This window comes from Eretmochelys imbricata, chromosome 1 (genome assembly GCF_965152235.1).
Source record: "Eretmochelys imbricata isolate rEreImb1 chromosome 1, rEreImb1.hap1, whole genome shotgun sequence".
NCBI classification, from domain to species: Eukaryota; Metazoa; Chordata; order Testudines; family Cheloniidae; genus Eretmochelys; species Eretmochelys imbricata.
The window spans coordinates 320489106-320509560 of NC_135572.1; the positions used below are offsets into that span (position 1 = coordinate 320489106).

General features: G+C 39.7%; 1 protein-coding gene across 1 annotated transcript in view; it reads right to left on the reverse strand.

Annotated features, from left to right (window-relative positions):
- The window catches only part of GRM8 (glutamate metabotropic receptor 8), a 456107-nt gene that overhangs the window by 365134 nt on the left and 70518 nt on the right, over window positions 1–20455 (reverse strand). The window contains exon 2 of the mRNA XM_077807845.1: window positions 9428–9644. Coding sequence (XP_077663971.1) covers window positions 9428–9644 — 217 coding nt within the window. The remainder of the gene's footprint in view (window positions 1–9427; window positions 9645–20455) is intronic.

Below are 20455 nucleotides of genomic sequence, written 5' to 3' on the forward strand. Positions count from 1 at the left end.
TTATTAGCACCAGTGAAGATAAAGAATTAAAATGGGACCTTCATAATAAGCCCTTAAAATTATGCTGTACTTTATCTGTAAAGGTTCTCTAAAAGTTGTGTAAAATTATTTTAAAAATTCTAGAATCTTTTTAAAGATTGCAATATTAATGCACCTACAGTTTGATATTGCAATTTTCCAAACATTACAAGTTTTTGTTGACAATTATATGGTGTTAGTACTACAGTTTGCAAATTCAAATGCAGTATTATCAATAGAGTTCAGCTGCATAATATATATAAACAAAAAATTCACAATTGAATTAAAATATTTCCCTTTTGTGACAGCATGTTAGAATATTGTTAGTTTTATCAAATTAATTTGTTAAGCTTGAATCCATTTTTAAAACAGGAAAATTCTCTGAGAAGAAATAATACAATGTGAAATGTAACCTCTTTGTCTTTGCACTGTTTTTTTAGTATAAAGTCAGCCACATACTTTCCAAGACCAAAAAAAACTTGAAATTAAAAGATAACTGCAGGAAATGTGAGTGTGAGCGGTCTTGTTTATTTCAAAGGCATCTGTTGCCCTGGAGCTAAGGGCAATAAGAATCTTCTAAGTGGAAGGGAAGGGTTGGTTTTCTTTGCCCTATTACTTGGATACCAAACAGTTTCACAGATCAGATGACAATTTAAATAGTTTGACAGGGTGTGTGTGTGTGTGTATTTCTAGAGAGAGATTCATTAAACTTTGTACCTTCATTTTTTAAGGAGGGCTGTTCAAGTCCAAGAGATGTTAAAAGGCAGCTGACAATGTAGTGGTTTAGAAATATTTACAAAGCAAAGATACAATGTATTCACAGGGCCATATAAACCATTTGCAAAAGACAGATGATCCAACAATTTATGTGCATATCTTTTTTTTCAATAGGCCATTCATTAAGATTAGGAAAATGTGATAACTCATCTATGTCAGTCGGTCTTTGAAATTACATAAAATGTACATATCAAAATTTTAAAATACACAAAAACTGTAGTGTCATCCATTCATTAAATATGTACAGTGATCGGTGTGATTATCATGACACCATTTTTTGTGGTAAAAAATTATTATATGAAGGACCACTGTCCAGTCACTGAGGTCCCTCACAGAAGAATGTTATTTTAGCACAAGAATCTATCAAGATGACAGGAGTAGATAAAAATTCCACCACCAGAATCCAGTCTTAAAACCAAATGAATGGGGTACCCATCAGAACAAAGGGCAGTTGGGGTAAATCTACATAGCTGTATTCAGTTCAGTGGAGTTACATCTATTTATCCCAGTGATGATTTGACCCCATCAGTGGCAGGTATAAGAGTCCAGGAGAGGCTAAGTCTCCCCAAACAGCTGACCCACTGCCTCTGGAGAGCATCATCACCAAAAGGGCACCTTGGATGTGGCCCCGCCCATGCTCAAGCCCGAGGCCCTGCTCCCACTCATCCTTTTCCCCCCAAGACCCTGCACTCCCTCCACCTCTTTCTGTCCCCTCTCCACCCACATGGGAGTCTCAGGGGAGGGGGCAAAGAGGTGCATGCAAGTGATGAGTGGCCAGCTGGCTAGCGGGAGGGTGGAGGGGACAAAGAGGCATGCGGGAATGGTGAGTGGCTGGCTGATGGGTGGGCAGGGGTGGCCTGGGGGAGAGGGTGAAGATGCACATAGGAGTGGTGAGCAGCCAGCTGGCAAGCAGGGGCAAAGAGGTGCAAGGGAGCGGTGAGTGTCTGGCTGGCCGGTGGGCAGGAAGGGTGAGGGGGGCCTGAGGGAGGAAGTGAAGAAATGCAAGTGGTGAGCAGCCAGCTGGCTGACCAGCGAGTGACTGGGGATCTGGGGGATGAAGTGAAAAGGCATGGGCAGGGGGGCCTTCATGGGAAGAGGCGTGAGAGGTGGGCAGGGAGGCCTCAGGAGAGAGAGCTGAGAGGGACAGGTTGAAGCATGGGCAGGGCTTCAGCAGGAGGAGGCTGAGATGGGGTGGGCCTCAGGATGGGACTCCCAACTAGAGGAGTCACGCACTGCCCATGTTTGGCCCTACACTTCTCTGTCTCTCACTGCTTCTCTGCCTTCTCTTCCTGGCAGGATATATATGCTATTTTTCAGACTTATGAGCAAAAGGGACAAAATGCTAAATGTTTTCATCTGTCCTTAATAAGCTACAGTTTTCTGCTTTTATCATTTTTATTGTCTCCTTTAATAGTCTGCCGTAAGAAACAGCTACTTCCTATCAGGATGCATGCTGATGCTTCATTGGCCACTAGTGGGGTAAACATATCCTCCAGCATTCCACATCCCATTGAGGCATCTGAGGAGGTTTTGCAATATAAACAGGGCACTAGCTAAACCAAGCAAGAAATCTGACCCCAAAAGAGACTTTTCTTTAATCAGTTTCCACAGTGTATTGCCATACCCTGGAAAATAAAAGCCCCCCACACACACACACAGTTGCCTCTCTGGTGGTGAATTTGTGGTCTGACTAGGAATATACTATGCCTGAGTGAATCGAGCAGAAAGATGAAGCTTATTAGAGAGAAAAAAACCTTGATTTACCAACAAACATTTTGGGAAGCAGCACTGATGGGAAAGGAAATACAAAAAAAGAAGTACTGTGCTTCACAGCTTAATGGGAACTTGGTAAAATATGTTTGCTTTTGTAAAGTTGCCTTGAGCAAATCAGTGATTTCTTAAGCATTATATTTTTATATCAGTTCATTCTTGGGGCAAATATACTAACATGAACTGAACTCAACACCTAAATGATAATAATATCATTGGGAAACTTTGTGATATGAGAATCAAATAATAAAAATCTAATACATTGCCTTCAGATGATAAAAGTACAGTAAAAGAGAGTTAGAATTACAACCATTTCCCATTCCAATCATTGTCATGTAAAATATTTAATTTTCATCTATGTTTTGTACCAGATGTTATATTTGTCTTTAAAATGAGAGACAATTTTGATACTTACTATATTCTGTGGCATATCACTTTGACATTTTCATTATTCTTCATTTCAACTAAGAGGCCATTACTCCCTGTCTGCGCAAGTTAGTGACTACGGAGCAGAAACTGAATGGACAGCCAATCAAATTTGAAAATAAAAAAAATAAACTAACTGTAAGAGCGGGTGATTTTTGGTAGCCCAAAGCCCAGTAACATGCTTAAACCACTGCCAGCTGCTGGAATACCAATTGTTATGCTCATTGCTAAAGCAGCTAGAAAAGTCATTTCTGAGATCTTAGCATGACTAGCAGACCAGGTTGGGAGGGGGAAGTGAGTGACCATGAGGAATAAACATGACCCCGTGCACTCTTGACTTGAGCTTTTTGCTGAAGCATGCAGTTGTGTAAATGGGAAGTCTGGCAAGAGCTAACTATTGCTATGTAAAATATCGGGTTAACGGATGGAAAATTCCCTGCCTGACAGGCTGGAAAATTCCACATTTATCCCAACTGCTGAGCAGAAGTTTTTGTTTTGTTTTTGATGAACAAGCTATGTAATAAAAACAAATAGGGTAAAAAAAGCGGGGGGTGGCGGATCTGAACTCTGGAACACTTGGGACGCTTTGGACATTTCTTGGACTCCTCTTGAGTTCCTCTGCAGATGGAAGGCTGGCCACTGGCAGTCTACAGATATCCACTGAAGACCTCCTCAAGACCTTGGGTAAATATTAATCTGGGGTTAATTTGGGGTGCTCTACTAACCTACTGCGGACATGTGTAAGTGCTAGAGACTAAATAAAGTTGAAGCTTTGAGTGAAAGCACTTTTGTTTGCCTGCTTGCATCAACTATCTGTTGGCTGAATGTTCCATGTCCCCATTGATTTATTTCCTGCCACTACTTTGCAAAAAGATTAAAGTTACCAAGAGCTTTGGGTTCAGCAAAACCCCAGGTAACACAGCGACAAACCAAACACTGTTCTAACCAACAGATATACAAGGCACTGAAAATATTTTCTATTTTAAGAGGACTAAAAAAAAACCACCAAGCACACAGCACTTCCTAACTCCATTCTCATTATAGTAATTCCTACCAGACTGGAGAAAGTTTTATTAAAAAGATGGGAACTCATTCTAGTTTAGAGTTTGATGACTACAATCGCACACATTCCCTCTGGTGCTGAACTTCTAACAGTAATGAAGACAACAATTTGTCTCACGTTCTTTCCACAAATTAATAATTTTCCACTACTGATAATAGCCTTATTACTATTACCACCTTTTGTGTCCATACGCCCACTTTGCCTCCTGCTGTTAGTGACACTTACCAGTTTTAAGTTAGTATGTAAATTATTCCAGGTAGGAATTGTGTCTTTCTGAATTCATACATCACCCAGCATAAAGGGTCTGTACAAGAGTCACTATCCCAGAGTGCCCTCTTGCAGCACAGTATGGCACTGCAGTTGCTCTGACAGCTTCCTCGCCACACTTTTTGGCCAACTCCAGTCACAAAGATGACTTGACTCTCCAGTCACACTGCTTTAGAGAGTTCCATCCCTTCTGGGGCAATGGAGTCCTCTAAATGAAATCCAACAAAATTCCAAAACCAAAGGATTCAAATGGGATCAGTATCCAACCCCCTTCTTTCCAGGCAGACCCCAGCTGCAATGGCCTGTCTACCCACTAATAGGTCTCTAGGCTCTAGTCAACCAATCCAATCTAGGCTCACCCTTCTACAAAAGTACTCTGAGCAGTCACAGTCCTCAAACAGTTCCTGTCCCTCAACCAGGCTTCTTGCCCCAAAGTATGAGCAGCACGTCCATTCTCCTCCCAAGCCAGCCTTCCGCTGCTTCTTCTACTACTACTACTTCTTGTATTTAATGGTGTAGCAGACTCACATTCTATGACCAACAAGGGCGGGATTTCATTATGTATTGTTACAAACTCTCTCTTTTCACAGTATTTTTAAAAAATTGTAATATTGCTTTCTGAATGGTGCTCCATATTCCTAATGCTATTAACCAGGTATTTTAGTGTGAACTTTGTCACTTTTAGGTATTTGAGTTTCTCATACAAAATCCCCCTATTGCTATTGCACTCATTACAACCCCAGAGGTTGTGATCAACTATTTCTTTGACCTTGTATGTCTCACATATCCCATCATTGTATCGGTTAATTAAGTCCAAGTTACTGTTTAAGTCACTGTACTCAGAGTAAAGTTGTGTCATTCTTTCTCTCAGGTGCTTGCAAAATGTCAGCATTTTTAATTCTAGGGCATACTTCATAACATCTTTTCCCCCTTGTTTCTTTTGTCCATACTTCCTGCAACTCCTCTCTTAGTTCATTTTAATTAGATTTTTAGTTGCCTGTTTACTTAGAGGAATCTCTGTCAATTTTTTTTGTTTTTACAGCATTTTTTGCTACTTTTTCAGCCATGTCTTTTTCTGATATCCCAACATACTATTGCAGTGTTTATACCCATCTCTGCCAGTTCTGTTAGTAATACCATTTCTACTATCGGAATCCAATTTTTCACAGCCACTAGTCCTGATAGTGAATCCGATAAGATGACAACTGAGGTAGGTCACACATCTAGTATCCAGTATAATGCCAGCATTATTCTTGCCAGTTTGGCCACCCTAGTGGTTACAAAATTTGATACTCTTATGGATTCCTTTATTTCAAGTGTTAGGACAGAGAATGCTGGCCCCACTCTCCTGTTTTTTCCCCTCTTTAGACCCATCTGTAAATATTTAGCAATGTTTACCCCATGTATCATTTTACATAGAGAGAGAGATTTGCTAAATTTAATACATTTAGCTCTCCTTTTAATTTCATTATATAGTTCCACATTTATATCGGGGGTACGATTTTACATTCAGAGAGCCATGGAAAATGCATTATTTGCTCATTTCTTTTAGGTCTTTCTTTTCTCTTAGTTCCTTTGTCTATACTTTAATTCTCTTCACGTGAAGTATTTTGGAGTCCCCCTCACCCAATGTTGTCCACTGAATTCCCAGTATTCTTCATACATTTGTCTAGTGTTTCCATCTTCCCTGTGACCTTTTGGGTAAAAGATGAAGTCCAGTAACTTCATTCTTAACACAACAGGCACTTCACCAACTCCTATCTTCATTACACACACAAATGTTGTGATGAGGTAATGCCTGGGCTTTGAGTGAGTCTAGCTTCCTGGGTGCATTTTTGATGCTGAACTAAACATGTGGCATCCATGCTCAATGTTTGGTCTTATTGATGCTCTATAAAGCATTACCATTGCTTTCTTATCAGTGCCCCAGGTGATTCCAGAGACAGTGTTAAGTAGACCGAGTTTACGATTACATTTATCTACAATATTTTCAGTGTGATCCTTCCATGTTAGTTTGTTATCAAACGTCACACCCAGGAATTTGTAGCTTTTAACTATGCCTATTTGCTGTCCATAGAGACACAGTTTCCAATCTTTTTAAATTTTCATTTTACTGAATATCATTCCTTTAGTTTTGCTTATTGAAAATGTAAATGCCCTCCTGTTTCCCCATTCCACACTTTTCCTAAGTGCTTAATTAATTCACTTTTCAGTTATTTCCTGGTTTCTGTTTTTAGTCCCTTCGGCACAGTCATCTGCAAACAAGGAAAAGCCTACTTCTGCACTCATCCTTTTTAGGAAATCATTTATCTTTACATTGAATGAAGTAGGGCTGATAGCATTCTGCAGAGGAGTGCCATTTGTGAATGTGTATAGAGTTGGATTTCCCTACTGTGACCTGCATAGTTCTTTTACTTAAGAAATCCTTTATCCACCTGTATACAGCCCTCAGCTGATGCACTTTCTTTCTTTTAAATTCCACATCCTGCACAGGTGGGGCAGGGCTAATTTAACAGTGCTGGCTGGTCGAATGTCTCCTGCCCTTAAAGTTGCAGGCCACCCTATTGCAGGATCCCACTTCTAATTCGGGCCTTTGAGAGTCACCGTAGAAGGATTATTATTATAGTGTTGCCAACCTTCACTATTATCTGGAGTGTCTCATATTTAGTAGTTTTCTTATAGCTCAAGGTCCTGAAGCCCAGTGATTATGTGAGCAGTTATGTTTTCATTTTTAAACAAAAATGATTCTATGGTTACAGAGAAAAGCTAATGTCAGTGGGAGAGGTAGAGGTGTCAAGGCAGAGGTATTTATATCTTCTGGGAATTCCAATATTTAAAAGTTTTAAAATCATGTAATTAGTCATAAAATGAAATATTTGATAGATTTCACTGACCTTATCTAAATATTTCAGGCTCATAAAGCCAAAACAAAATGTTTCAACTTTATCATTTTGAATTTTATAAATTATAACATAACAACATGTGTCCAGCTTATCAAAACAAAACATTTCCATGATTTCCCATTGAAAATTTGGACAAAAATCAATACATTTTCATGAAATGTTTAGATTTTGTCCCATCAGCATTTTCTCACAGAAAAATGTTCCATGGGACATTTTTTGACTAGCTCTAGGCAGTATTTATATTCCAAATTGAATAGATTTTGACAAAGAATTTTTGAACTCTTGTGCTGTGGTTATGTTGGAAACCAAGAATGATTTCTTCTCCATCACAGCATCTATGAAGTCTTGATCAGCAGAACTGTACTAGGTGGTAAACAGCCTGATGAATCTTCACTTGGTTATAGAGACAAATGTTTATCAGCAAGAGATTTCTGTATACTCTGCAAACAAGATATCCTGAACTAGGAATGATTTGTTGGCCTCTGTGGTGGTAGAGCTATACTTGGGATGGACAAATATAAAGTCATGTAAAGGAAGACTGAGAAAGTTATTCTGTCGATCCAGAGAGTCAATGAATTTCCTTTCCAACTAGTTTTATACTAGTACATGGCAGGGAGACTGCACTTCTATCTAATACACACACACGGGATGTAGGTAAAACACCCATACTGTTTCACTTAGATCTAGCAACTCCCTTTGAAACCATTGACAGAGAGAGTTGCTATTAATGCGCCTGTGGTCCCTGGCAGATACACAATACTGCCTGAGTCACTCTGTACTATTCTTTCCAATAGGATGTATTAAGTGATTATGAGATGCAAAGGTTCTCTCATGTGGGGATCCTGCCGCATTTTCAGGTGCTAATGGAAATCCACATTGCATCACTGGCAAAGAATGTTCTACTATTAGTGCTTAGTGTGAAAATTGCAGTATTGTCTTTTGAAAGCAGACGTCACCAAAGTCAACCATGCCTTGGTCCCCTCCTGATCAAATAATTGGAAGGTACTTTATTTGGGTTGACATATGAAGACCACTTGGAAACTTCAGAGTATACTCAATGAAAGTGGTGTAGTTACTTACTGATGGTTCTCACATGGATCATTATATACTGTATAGATCCAACACATTTCAGGTTGTTGATCCATAAGGCCCTCTATGGTTTGAGCCCTGGGTAGCTAGGAGATGCCTCTCCCTTTGTGCCTTATCTAGATAGCTGGGAAATTCAAGCTGATGGTCTCTAAATCTGTATGTGGAAGTTGGGGACAGGCTGGAACTCCTGCTCTAGAATTCTCTTCTCCCCGTCCCACCACGAATTTGTCCTGACAAAGTCAGAGTTTGTTGAGCTTCAAGGCACGCTACAAGCCCAATAAATTAATCCACGCCATATGGGGAGGAATAGCAAAGCTGTTTGAGGTTTTTGTACAGAAGGGGTGTTATTTGTGTTAGTTAACATTGGTTTAGTTGGTGAAATATCAATACCAGACATCTACTACTCTCTCCTTCATACCACCTATTACTCCCCTCCATGGAGTCTAAAATCCATTGCTCCTGAAAAACAGCCAATTTTGCAGGCCAGAAATAACTACTGCACTGAGGAAAGATGAAACAGACCTTAAAAATACTCCTCATCATATGCCAATGTTTATATAACACATTTCATGCTGAAATAAAAACAACCAGGGTATGTCTTTGTACTTTATAGAATTTTTAGAGCAGCAAGATTAAAAACTCCATGAACAACAGTGAGAAAGATTTGCCAGGACTTTGGGGTCATAAGATTAGGATTTTCTAAAAACAACTCGATCATAACCTCTCTGGCTACAGTCCAGCTGCCATTTTTTAAAAAAGGATGACAATTTGCTAACATAAGTTTCAATCTAAAATGACCATATTATAGCCATTTATCAAACCTGTAGAGTCTCTAATTTGTCAAAGAGCGTCTCCTTTTCAAAGTGGGTGATCTTTTTGTATTTCTTGCCTTTGTCAGGAGCTCTCCTTCCTAAATAAGCCCCAAAGTGTCACCTTGACAAACCCATGAACAGCAAAATCATTCATAATATTCTCCACTTCTCTCAAGAATACAGTCTAGGTCATGCATCTGTAGGAGCTCTAATTATCCCACATAGACCAGACAGTGTTTCAGGATGCTCAGACTTTGTAACCTGTCAGCTATAAATACAAAATCTGATAAATGTACGCTTACCAATTTCCCTCGAGATCTGAGTAAATGCTTCTACACCACTCTCTCCATAGTTTCCCTCTGAAGCCAGTGTTGACACGTAGTTCCATCCAAGTGCTGTCACAATATCGACCATGGCTTGGGCTTGATAAGAGTCAGGTGGAACCACTCGAGAGAAAAAGTCATACCTGGTGTTATCACTTAATTCTGGAGCTGTAGATGCATAGCTGACTTGAGGTATCTGCAAACAAAATGACAAGTAATTCAAGCCAATCTAAAATAATTTTCAGTTTAAAATAGATTATGCACAGGAGCAGCACAGATCTGAATATCTTGTCATAATTAAAGCAACTAATCAGAAACCATTTCAGATATTGTAAAATGTCAGTTAAGTTTCATTTTCATTAAAGTTTTTTTTCCCCAGTGAATAATGAATTCTGCTATTCCCCAGATGTAATGAGTCATGACTCCTGATGACACACCAGAACAACATTTTTCCCCATTCCAGCCATATTAAGAACTGATGCAAAAGTGAAGGAAGAAAGGAGGACTTGTACAATTCACAAATCAAGAAAAAAGGTCACATCTTTGAGGAGCTTAATGTTTAAATGTTAAATTTCTTCCAACTATAAATGTTAGATTATTTTCCCTATTTCATAAGGTTTGTCTCGTTCACGTTTTGTTTTGATTTTTCATGATTTAACACGGCATCATTCATAGCATCACACAAGAATACAAAGCCTAAGTAATTGGGTTATGCATGAAGATCTTTTAAAAAAAGATATTAGCTTTTAGGAAATAGATATAGGAAAAAATAGGGCCTTAGTGACTTTATACAGCCTGTTATCAGAATTATTTTGCATGCAGAGAGCAGAAGAGATTTTAAATAAGTGCAAAGCAATATGGTTATGCTATTTCTGAGGACTAGTTAAAATATTTAAAGAAACCTTGCTTTTATGCATCTAGAAAGAGTTCAGTCATAACTTTGCTTGCTGAACTAAGTAAAGTTTGGGAAGGTTAAGAAGTTATTGTCTAGAGGTAATGTTTATTGTCAATTCTGTTGCATAAATATTTCTTTGATGAAAAAATGATAGTTAATGTTTTTGATATTTTATAATGAGTATGATTTGAAAACAGTGGTGATGGGATACACTTGAAATATTCACCAACTAGTCATGGAAGTTACCAGAAAATACTTTGAGTGAGGAATGTGGAATACCAGCTAATTACCCCAAAATTATTGTCTGAGGGCCAATGAAATATTGTGTCATTAGCACAAGAAGGAAGGATGATTTCATGATTAAGGCAAAAGGAATGGGATTTAGGAAATTTGGTTTCTTATCCCAGCTCTGTCAGAGGCTTTTTGTAACTTTGAGCAAGTTACTAAATCACTTCTTACTTAAGTTAGCCTTCCCTTCCCTCTGCTGCTTTTAAGGTCTAGTCTGAAAGGCAGGTTACTAGTTTCAGCTGACTGAGGGGGGACAAAGCCATTTAGAAGATGGGCAGAAGGACAAAATAATCTCAAAAATATAAAATACGGGTGATCTCTCAAAGAAAATGCTACTATCAACAAAGCAAAGCTCCATCAACTGAAAGGAAATACAAATTCCTTCATGGGATGTTCTGAAACATTTCTAGCACTTTAAAAAGCAATAGGTAGATACCCGTTTGTAAACATGTTTGTTATATTTGCCATTTTGCTCTGTGAAAAGTTACATTTATCCATGGGAGGGGGGGAAGGAAAAGGGGAAATACAGCCTTAATCATTGGTTTCCTCATGTTGGATCTCAGAATGCCACCTTGCAAATCCTCAGGGGAGGCTTCTTCAGTGAACAGTTACTCAGTGGTATTCATCATAGCACCAACATTAGTAACCGCTGGTAATTTTAACCTAGCGATGACTTTGTTGTTACAAATCCTAGGAGTAGGACCCATACCACTTATTGCCATTAATTTCCTCAGTTCTGGTTTCCCTTCAGATATAAGGCAAGTGTCAAATCCTAACAACATGTTTGTTTGGGAGCTGATGGTGTCATGCAGTGACATGAGGTTTCAGCTCAGACAACAGAGGTATGCTTTGTGCATCCCTGATTGAGCCACTGGAAAAGCCAGAACCACCAACCATTTTCCAACACCTAATAGAATTTATTTTAGAAAAGGGGGCTAGACTAAGAAAATTATGAGACTGTAAAGAAAACATACATGAATAATAAACTGAAATGAATATACTTTGGCCACGAAGAACCTGAACCAACATTGGCTGAAGTCAACAGAAATCTTTCCATGGATTTTAATAAGCTTTGAAATGGGCCCCATGCTCATTGTCTGACACAGAAGAGTACAGTGCAGTGTTGCACCAACAGATATACTTAATGAGCTTGACTCTCCACTGCTTTACATCGTGCGTACCCATTTACAATGGTGCAAAGTGGGTGTAAAATGCCACCATTTTGATTTGGCAGTGTTTTAGTGCCAACTTGACACAGATGTAAGTAACTATGACAGCTCAACGGCAAGGGAGAACTATGCTTACTCTAGCCACTTAGCCATGAGACAAAGAACAGCCTAAAAGCCAAGAACACTTAAATAAAACACTCTTAGAACTCTTTTCCTGAATCATTAGATGTCTCCCCTGTTTCTTTTTCTATTGACCTCTCAGGACGGAGCCCCTGAACAAAGCTATTATTCAATTTTCTTCTCCCCAAAAGTTCATAATCTCTATCCAGGACTATATTGTAGATTTTCCTTAATAAAAGCCTATTTTGGTATTTTGAAGTTACCAGGATGAAATAATTAAATGTGTAGCTTCACACTCTTATTTTCAGAAGGAAACAAACTCTTTGTTTCTTATAACCTGAACTTTTGTATGCAGGAAATCCATGAATGTGGCTAGACAGCTCAGGTGCTTTCAAATACAGAATTAAGAGGTCTGAGGTTTGGGGGATGTTAAAAGAGAAAAAAAGTAGCTAAAAAGACACACTAACTCTTTTTCAACAAAATTCAAAAGAATGTTTAGCATGCAGGCAAGTTGTTAGAATGCACTGGATCAATAAACCATGAACCATGAACTAAGAATTTATACTTTAACTGTAACAACTCTGGTTATGGACTGTAGATTTAATAAACCATATTTTACATATCCCTAGAACATTTTTACATGACAAAGCACAATGCTTCCTATGCAAAGGAGTTGTTATGGTCTATCAATTCAGTAATATATATTTTCAAAACTTCCTAAATATGGTCTGCATCTACACTATAGATACAGATTTTTACCCTAGTTACAAGTAGTGTTTTGAAAGAGACCTATGAGGATTTTTTCTTATATTTATCCTTTATTGTCCTTTAAAATTAAACACAAATACATGTAATAATATCCACATTGTATTCATACAATATGCAGTCCTAATAATTGTGGGGCAATAGTTTGTTTTTTGCTTTGCTTTTTAAGAAAAAAAATGAATAAATGACTGCATAACTATGCTGAAGTCAGCTGTTTTACAAACTGCCAAAAGCTATACTTTTTAACATGAGGATTCATGCTCCCATCCTAACTGATGGGATAGTTCCCGCACGCCACCCCCATCTGCCTGCCCCATCCCGATTTACAGTGAGTCAGATTCTGCCACTTTTACTTGGGGAATGGGGTAATATTCAATGTGCATAATGGTGACAGAACTGAGCCCTCTGAAAGAAGGAGACACACATGGGGGAGCCTTACTATTGAATTTAATAGCTTGGGCTGGTTTATGCCACAGCCTTAAAGTTATTTAACTACATATATTTCTATGTTCATTCCTTAGTGCTTTGTCGCTTAAAGCTATAGTGTACCGTTTTGAAAGACCCACAGGTTTTAGTATGTATGGTCTTAGGTCTTGATCCTGCAAAATGCTGACCTACTCCTCCTGGAAATACCAGCCACCCTCACATCAGCATGGGTAGGACAACATTAATGCCTCAGGCAGCTATCAGAGATACCAGTGAAAGGTCTTATCCCATTAGATGAAGAAGACACATGTGAAAAAAGGAGCCTCTCCTTAGTGCCAGAAGCAAAAGATCAGTGCCTTTTATTTATTTTCAGGCAAGTGGTGATCCACATCTAGTGTCCTCCACTGAAGGAAGATTCACCACTTTCTGATCCAGGGACCACTGAATAGGGAATGTTACTAACGGATTTATTCTGGTGTTCCCAACATAGGGTCCAGACTAACCTAAGGGAGGCCCAGGATACAGAAGAAAAGTATGGAAAACTGCCTGGCACTGGAGAAGCACAGAATTAAGGGTAAGTGTCCAAGTTGCTCCTAAAAGTTCTTCCCCTCTGCACCTGTTCAGTTCAAGTCTTGGACAAACGTTCAATGGGTTCTTGCCCACTAGATTTGTCAATTTAAAATACGGTATTAGCCAAAGCTTTCATATGAAATCTCTCTAGATCCTTTCAGGCAAAGACAGATGACTTGTGAGCAGTTTACCAGATATAGGGAAGTGAGCTGAGATAGAATGATCCTATAAACAGAATCTTAAGCCAAGAATCTTAAAAGTTGTTGATGAGGAGTTACACTGACGTAGCTAAAATAGTCACTGATGCAGCCGACTTCCATCCTGTCCTCAGTATTTCAGCAATGACACATTAAAAAATAATTATTATAGCTAACATTGTTGGCAACAGTTCAATTTCAACTGGCATTTTGCTACCTACTAATAAACAAAACAATTTTGCTAAGGAGTACAAATGCTTAGATAGAAGTTTGCATCGTCAAACATTTTCATGTTGGTGATTTCTCATGTTTTATGTCTATCATTAATCATTAAAAGCCTTGTCTTTTCAAAATTATTACCACCTCTTCTGTACAGAAGAGCTTTGTGAGCACAAAAGCCTCAGTGAAGTGAAATAGATCCTTAGGGCCTAGATATTGAACACTTGCTGGATGAGAGCCGAGGTCACTGTCTTCCAGCTATTAGACACATCTGCAAATTGCCATCCCTCAGATCATCATCTTAGTCTGCCTTCACTGAATAAAAGCTTCCATGGTAAAGTAGAGTTAAATTCACTTGGTATGGATAATCAAGACTCAAGTGTTTGATCTGTGCTAATACTATCTCATGCGGTGATCAAACAAGGTCAGCAGGGTTGTGTGTTGTTTTACTACTTTGATCAGAGATCTCAAATCAGCATTTTGGAGATGCAGTAAGTTTTACTAGTGATTCAGTAGGGGACATTCTTCCCACTCAGACAGTAGTAAACCAGTCTCCCTGTGCAGCTGCAACAGGGTCATCTCACTTGCTGCTATAGCTTGGTAGCAGGGAAAGAAGGCAATCCTAACCCATCTGTGAAGGGGTCGGCTCACCACTTCTGAGGCATCAGCTTGTAAAATGAACTCTCGAGGAGACGGAACTGAACAGGACAGACTCTTTACATAAAAGGTCTTTCAACATCTGAAAGGCCTTTTCACAGGCCTTGACCAGTGCACCTTCTTGGGGCTCCTGTCCTTAATCAGGTCTGTGAGAGGGGTTGCTACTGTTAGAAACCCAGGAACAAATCAGCAGTAGCAGCCTGTGAGCCGCAAAAACCTTCAAACTCGCTTTTTTGTGGCTGGATATGGGCATGCTTTGAGAGCCTGGAGGCGTGGCCAAGCAGCTCTGCATGCTGCCTCCCCTGCAGGCACCAGCCCCGCAGCTCCCATTGGCCAATGGGAGCTGCGAAGCCAGCACTCGGGGAGGAAGCAGCACGCAGAGCTGCCTGGCCAAACCTCCCCCTAGGAGTTGAGCCCTTGGCCCTCCAGTCAGGTCACTTCCAAGTCTCTCCTTGTAACAATCTTGGTGTTCATTAAAGTACAAACCAGTGAATGGGAAAGGAATAAAACTCTAATAAAACAGACTGTAGTAAACTGCTGCACACAGCCATGTGGTGTTCCCAAATCCTGCCTCCAGGGCACATCTCCAAATTCCTATGTTCATAATACTGTCCATTATGAGGGAGCATCTCTAAATTATAATCTTCTACAAACATATCTCTACACGCCCATTCTGGGTAGTCCATAGACAAAAAAGCAAGGGAAATTAACACAAACAAACTGAGTTAGTGATAGAGAGGAGAATGCCTCCCTCTCAGGGTGTATCAGGATTAGGGCATCCCTTCCTTCAGGGAGAGACCTTCAGGCAGTTGTTGGGGAAGCTCCTGGCTTTCCTCAGCAGCTGAGGGATGAAGGTGTGGTCTCTTCCCTGGTCTGGCCACAAATGAGCTGTTTTTCTCCCCTTTTAACTCCTCCTCCAGCGTGTGCATGGCTTGCAGGTGTGGTGGGCCAGGGCAGGGCTGGCTGAACCCACAGAAGTTCCTTAACAGCTTGTTGTCCAGTGGGAAGTTTGTACACCCCATCACACCATCCCACACTTTAGTAATGCAATCTCTGGCCCTGGAGCAAAGCAATAATCTAGGTTGTCCCTCTAAACTCTCCTGGATTCCAAAGATTCCTTCTTCTCTACAAACACATTCCCTCTTCCTGAAGTGGATCACCCTGGAGTAAAGCAAAGCTCCCAAAGCATAGCACAAGCAGTTTCTGGATCTTCTGTTTTTAGAGGGAGACTAAAGCTTTCACAGGCCGGAAAATAAACATCCCTGAGATCCTTTCCTTAAAAAGGAGACTAAAAACCCTCAGAGGGACTGAATGAAAAAAAAAATCAAAAACCAATGCCTACACAGGCTTTTAAACCATCTGTACTCACCTACCAATAGCCATTGATACCTGCTTCATGATCGTTTCACCTCTGTCATTAAAGATCTCGTGTCAGGTTAAAAATTGTATTTTAAAAAGACCTTACCTGTGTTACTCATGACACTTCTGATTTTTAAAAGCTAAAATAATTGTACTGGCCTGATTTACTTTTCATGTTGTGTTTGGGCCTTTCACTCAGCCTGAAAAATAGTCTTACCAGTGTCACTGCTGTGTAGTCATCTTTTGTTTCTCACGCAATATAACATTATCAGTGCTCCATTGCTTGAATTGTAAACATTGAAAGGGTGGGGGTTTGCTTTGGTTTTTAAATCAGTTTCCACAGAAATTAAAGAAAAATTGATTGTAGTCGTGCTGCCTACCCAGTCTGGCTTCAGGCTAACCTCTCATTCAGGTTGGATCCCCCAACCTTCTCAGACCAAGTCTCTTTCCAGGCACAGTTGTATTCTTCAAATACAAAACTTAGGCAAAACGTCTAAAACAAAAGCAGTCCCTGAGCCCACAGTAGGCTACAGTTTTCAGGGCTCTTCCCCTTGACTTTCTCAGTGCTGAAAGGAGAACACACTCTTCTATGCACTTTAGGGTTTGTAGATGCCAGTGTGTCTGAAACCTAGAGAGGAGCCAAATTTGACTTGCGATGCCCTTTTACATCTTTCTGAAAGGGGCTGAAGAGTCTCTTTGCTCACATGAGAGCTTTGTCAGGAGTAACTTCCCCTGCCCAGGATAAGGCCACTCTCTTAGGGCTCCACACACCCATAGGTATGGGGCTGAGGTAGATCAGCGAAGCAGCCAGTGGTAGTACCACTGGAAAAAGTGTGACCAGAGCATCAACACAGAGCCTTCCCTCTAGGATGCCTGGCATGTCCTGCTCCATAGACATCTATGATCTGTAATGTTGAGAAGTATGGCCCCCTGCAAACTCCAGGGACCACAAAACCCTCCTCCCATTAAGAGACACGTCCACACTTCAGGTCTTCTTTTATGGGTTTTACAGCGGGAGCAGGTAATCTGTCCCAAGGATTTTTTAGCGATGGATTCCCTGTTGGTAGAGCATTTATACGTACATTTTAGAAGTACAGATATTGGCTGTTCATCTAAATTGAGGTGTGTGACATAACTGGCACGATACCCATCAACCACAGAAGTAATTTGGGTGTCCAATAATGCATCTGGTTCAAGAAGTCGTTATACATTTACTATGAAAAATATTTTACCAATATTAGCTAGAGCAAAAAAAGTTATGCCCCATTTATGCATCTAAATGACTGCAGTTTAAAACCCATTTTGGTTAGAAAAAATAAAGTTTAGTATTTGAAAAGTGAAGTACAAAAGTATAATCTATACGCTGCCATTAGCTGGTTCTAAATCACTCTGATTCCCACTGGTTAGCAATACACACTGCCCTGTTTCCTGTGAACAGTAATATCTTCTACATCAGTAGTTAATGGTCAGCTACTTTCAGGTCCTCTGGAAGGTCTCTATGCACTTAAGTGTTGCTGTGTAAAGATAACGTTTATGCTAATACAGAATGTCAGGCAATTAAACCTTTGCTCTTTATCGGAAGAACAAAAACATTTTTCTCTAAAAAATGAGGATATGATTCATAACAGTTTATTTTGAAACTCCAATAAAATTTGTCAGTTTGCACTTGGACACTCCCATGGGAGAAGAACAGTTTTAATGTGCTAGGTACCTCACAGTACACAGAAGGCAATGAGGTTCCTGCCCTGAAGAGTTTCCATGTAAGGACCTGATCCCTCTTTCCTCACTCATGTACCATACCTTGCTATTAGTGCCATTAATTATGCATTAGCCTCTTCTTATTGTTCTGTTGCCCTCCTCCTTTATCATCTCCTCTATGGTCCAGTTTTTGCACCTTTATTCATGTTGAATAGCACCTTACAGCTCTGTTAGTCCCATGAGTTTCAGGACATAAGTGACAGCAAAAAATTCAGTAAAGGCTCGTGGGTAGTTTGGTGGGGCAGGGCATTTGTGTGCATGTGTATACATGTTGTTGGCATCACTTGTGCAGGCATCATGAAGATGTATATCATGCTCTGTCACATCTTATATGTTTTTGAGGTCGGAAGCGTATATCATTACTACATTTCTTTTCATTATCTATTCTCTTGCCTGGCCTCCCTCCAGCTGTCTTGACTAATGGCTAACCCCAGGTGTCCTTGAACCTGAGCAGGTGTCAGCTTCTAGATGCAACACTGCTGTATTCATGAGCACAGAGCAGAATTAAGACTATTAATGGTTGTTTGCTGATAACAGTGTTATTATTTCTATAGATGTCCATGGAACATCACAGAACAAAAGTGAAAACATAGTTCCTACCCAAAAGACCTTACATGCATAAGGCCAATCATCCACATCCTTACTCACATCAGTAGGTTTACTCAAATAGATAATGGTCTGCCAGATCAGGCTCTTAATAAAATTAAGATAAACTTACTGAATTTAATATGGGTAATTGTTTTGCAGGCTGTGGGTAGCAGAAATTAAGATACTTAGCACCACCTGAGTTTTATCCATTAGCTAGAAAGTACCTTTTTTTAAAGTGTAATAAGTGACATTACGGCAAGGCATGTTAGTTTTCATCATCCGCTGTGCCAACATGGTATAATAGAATATAATCAAGAGGGTTATCTTGTACAATGTGAAGTGTTAAAAATTTGGAAAGTAGTTTTTTTCTAATGGGTTGAAGTAGGTCAGGGACTCATTAGAAGTCATTATTTGTAATTACTCACAAGGGATACCACAAAGGAATATAATTTGATACCAGAATCTTGAATCCTATGTAAGATGCAGCATCTACAAAACAAATCAACCAATCCTGAAACATACATGTTATGACGTTGAACTCCATACACTTTATGAAAATATGTTTATGAATGTGAATATGATGTAACTGGAATATGCTTTATGCAAAAGGTCTCATTACAAAGCTTATAATCTACAGAGTGTGTTCACCTGACTTGTTTGCATGTATTATTTCTATGTCTGGAGTTAAGAGAATAAAATATAAACTTATATCACTGATGAAACATATTAAGTGGAGACCATTAAGGGTGCTCCAGAAACAATCACTTGTAAATAGCCTTAGTTACTTGAAAACCTTCCTGTGTATGTGTGGGTCAGCCGATGCGGAATGGAGACTAGGAGTCTTACAGTGACATGTGACCATGTCACCTGATAATGAAATCCATCTTAAATCTGGTACTTTTCTATTTAGAAGGAGGGGTAGGGACCCAGAGAGACAAAAGATTCCTGCCTTGTGCCAAAGCCATAAAAGGGGGTGGAGCAGGACAAAGGGGTTGCCAGTCATGAGAAAACCCCTGTTTTCCACCTAAGATGTCTGCTGGAACTAACAAGGACTGTACCAGGGGAAATGATTGGGCCCAGAAAAGGAAGGAGTCTAGTCTGTGAAAGAAGCTGATTGGAATATCTCTGAGAGTGAGCTATTACCTGTAATCAGTTTCTTAATGTATTAGGCTTAGACTTGCATGTTTTTGCTTTATTTTGCGTGGGGACTTACTTTGTTCTGTCTGTTATTACTTAAACCACTTAAATCCTACTTTTTATACTTAATAAAATCACCTTTGTTTATTAATGAATCCAAAGTAAGTGATTAATACCTGGGGAAGCAAACAGCTGTGCATCTCTCTCTATCAGTGTTATAGAGGCTGGACAATTTATGAATTTACCCTGTATAAGCTTTATACAGAGTAAAATGGATTTATTTGGCGTTTGGATCCCATTGGGAACTGGGTGTCTGGGTGCTGGAGAGGTGACCTGCTGAGCTGTTTTGGGTTAAAGACTGCAGCTTTGGAGGTATGGCCCAGACCCTGAGTCTGTGATGCATCAGGCTAGTATTTCTGGCTCAACAAGGCAGGGTTCTGGAGTCCCAAGCTGGCAGGGAAAATGGGCTCAGAGGTAGTTTCAGCACATCAGGTGACAGTCCCATGGGGGTCTCTGTGACTGAACCCATCACACATGTCTCTATGCACTGTGATGTACTTAAGGGGAAAACATTAAAAAGGTACTTATGTATTATGCACATTTTTACATCTGAAGCAAATATTGTCACACTGTGCACTGCTATGGGAACTCCAGGAGGATGAAAATCCATCTAAGGACAGCTTGAACTGTCAGTGTTCTATACAACAAAAAAATCTATTGATAAATGTTTAACGGTGGCATTTTCCCAGTAAGGGAGCTCCACTGATATATTCACATCACTTTGCATCATGTCTCTTGCCTCTCTGAAAACCAGCTACATTAAGTTATCCTTCCATCTGAAAGCAACTTTCTAAATATT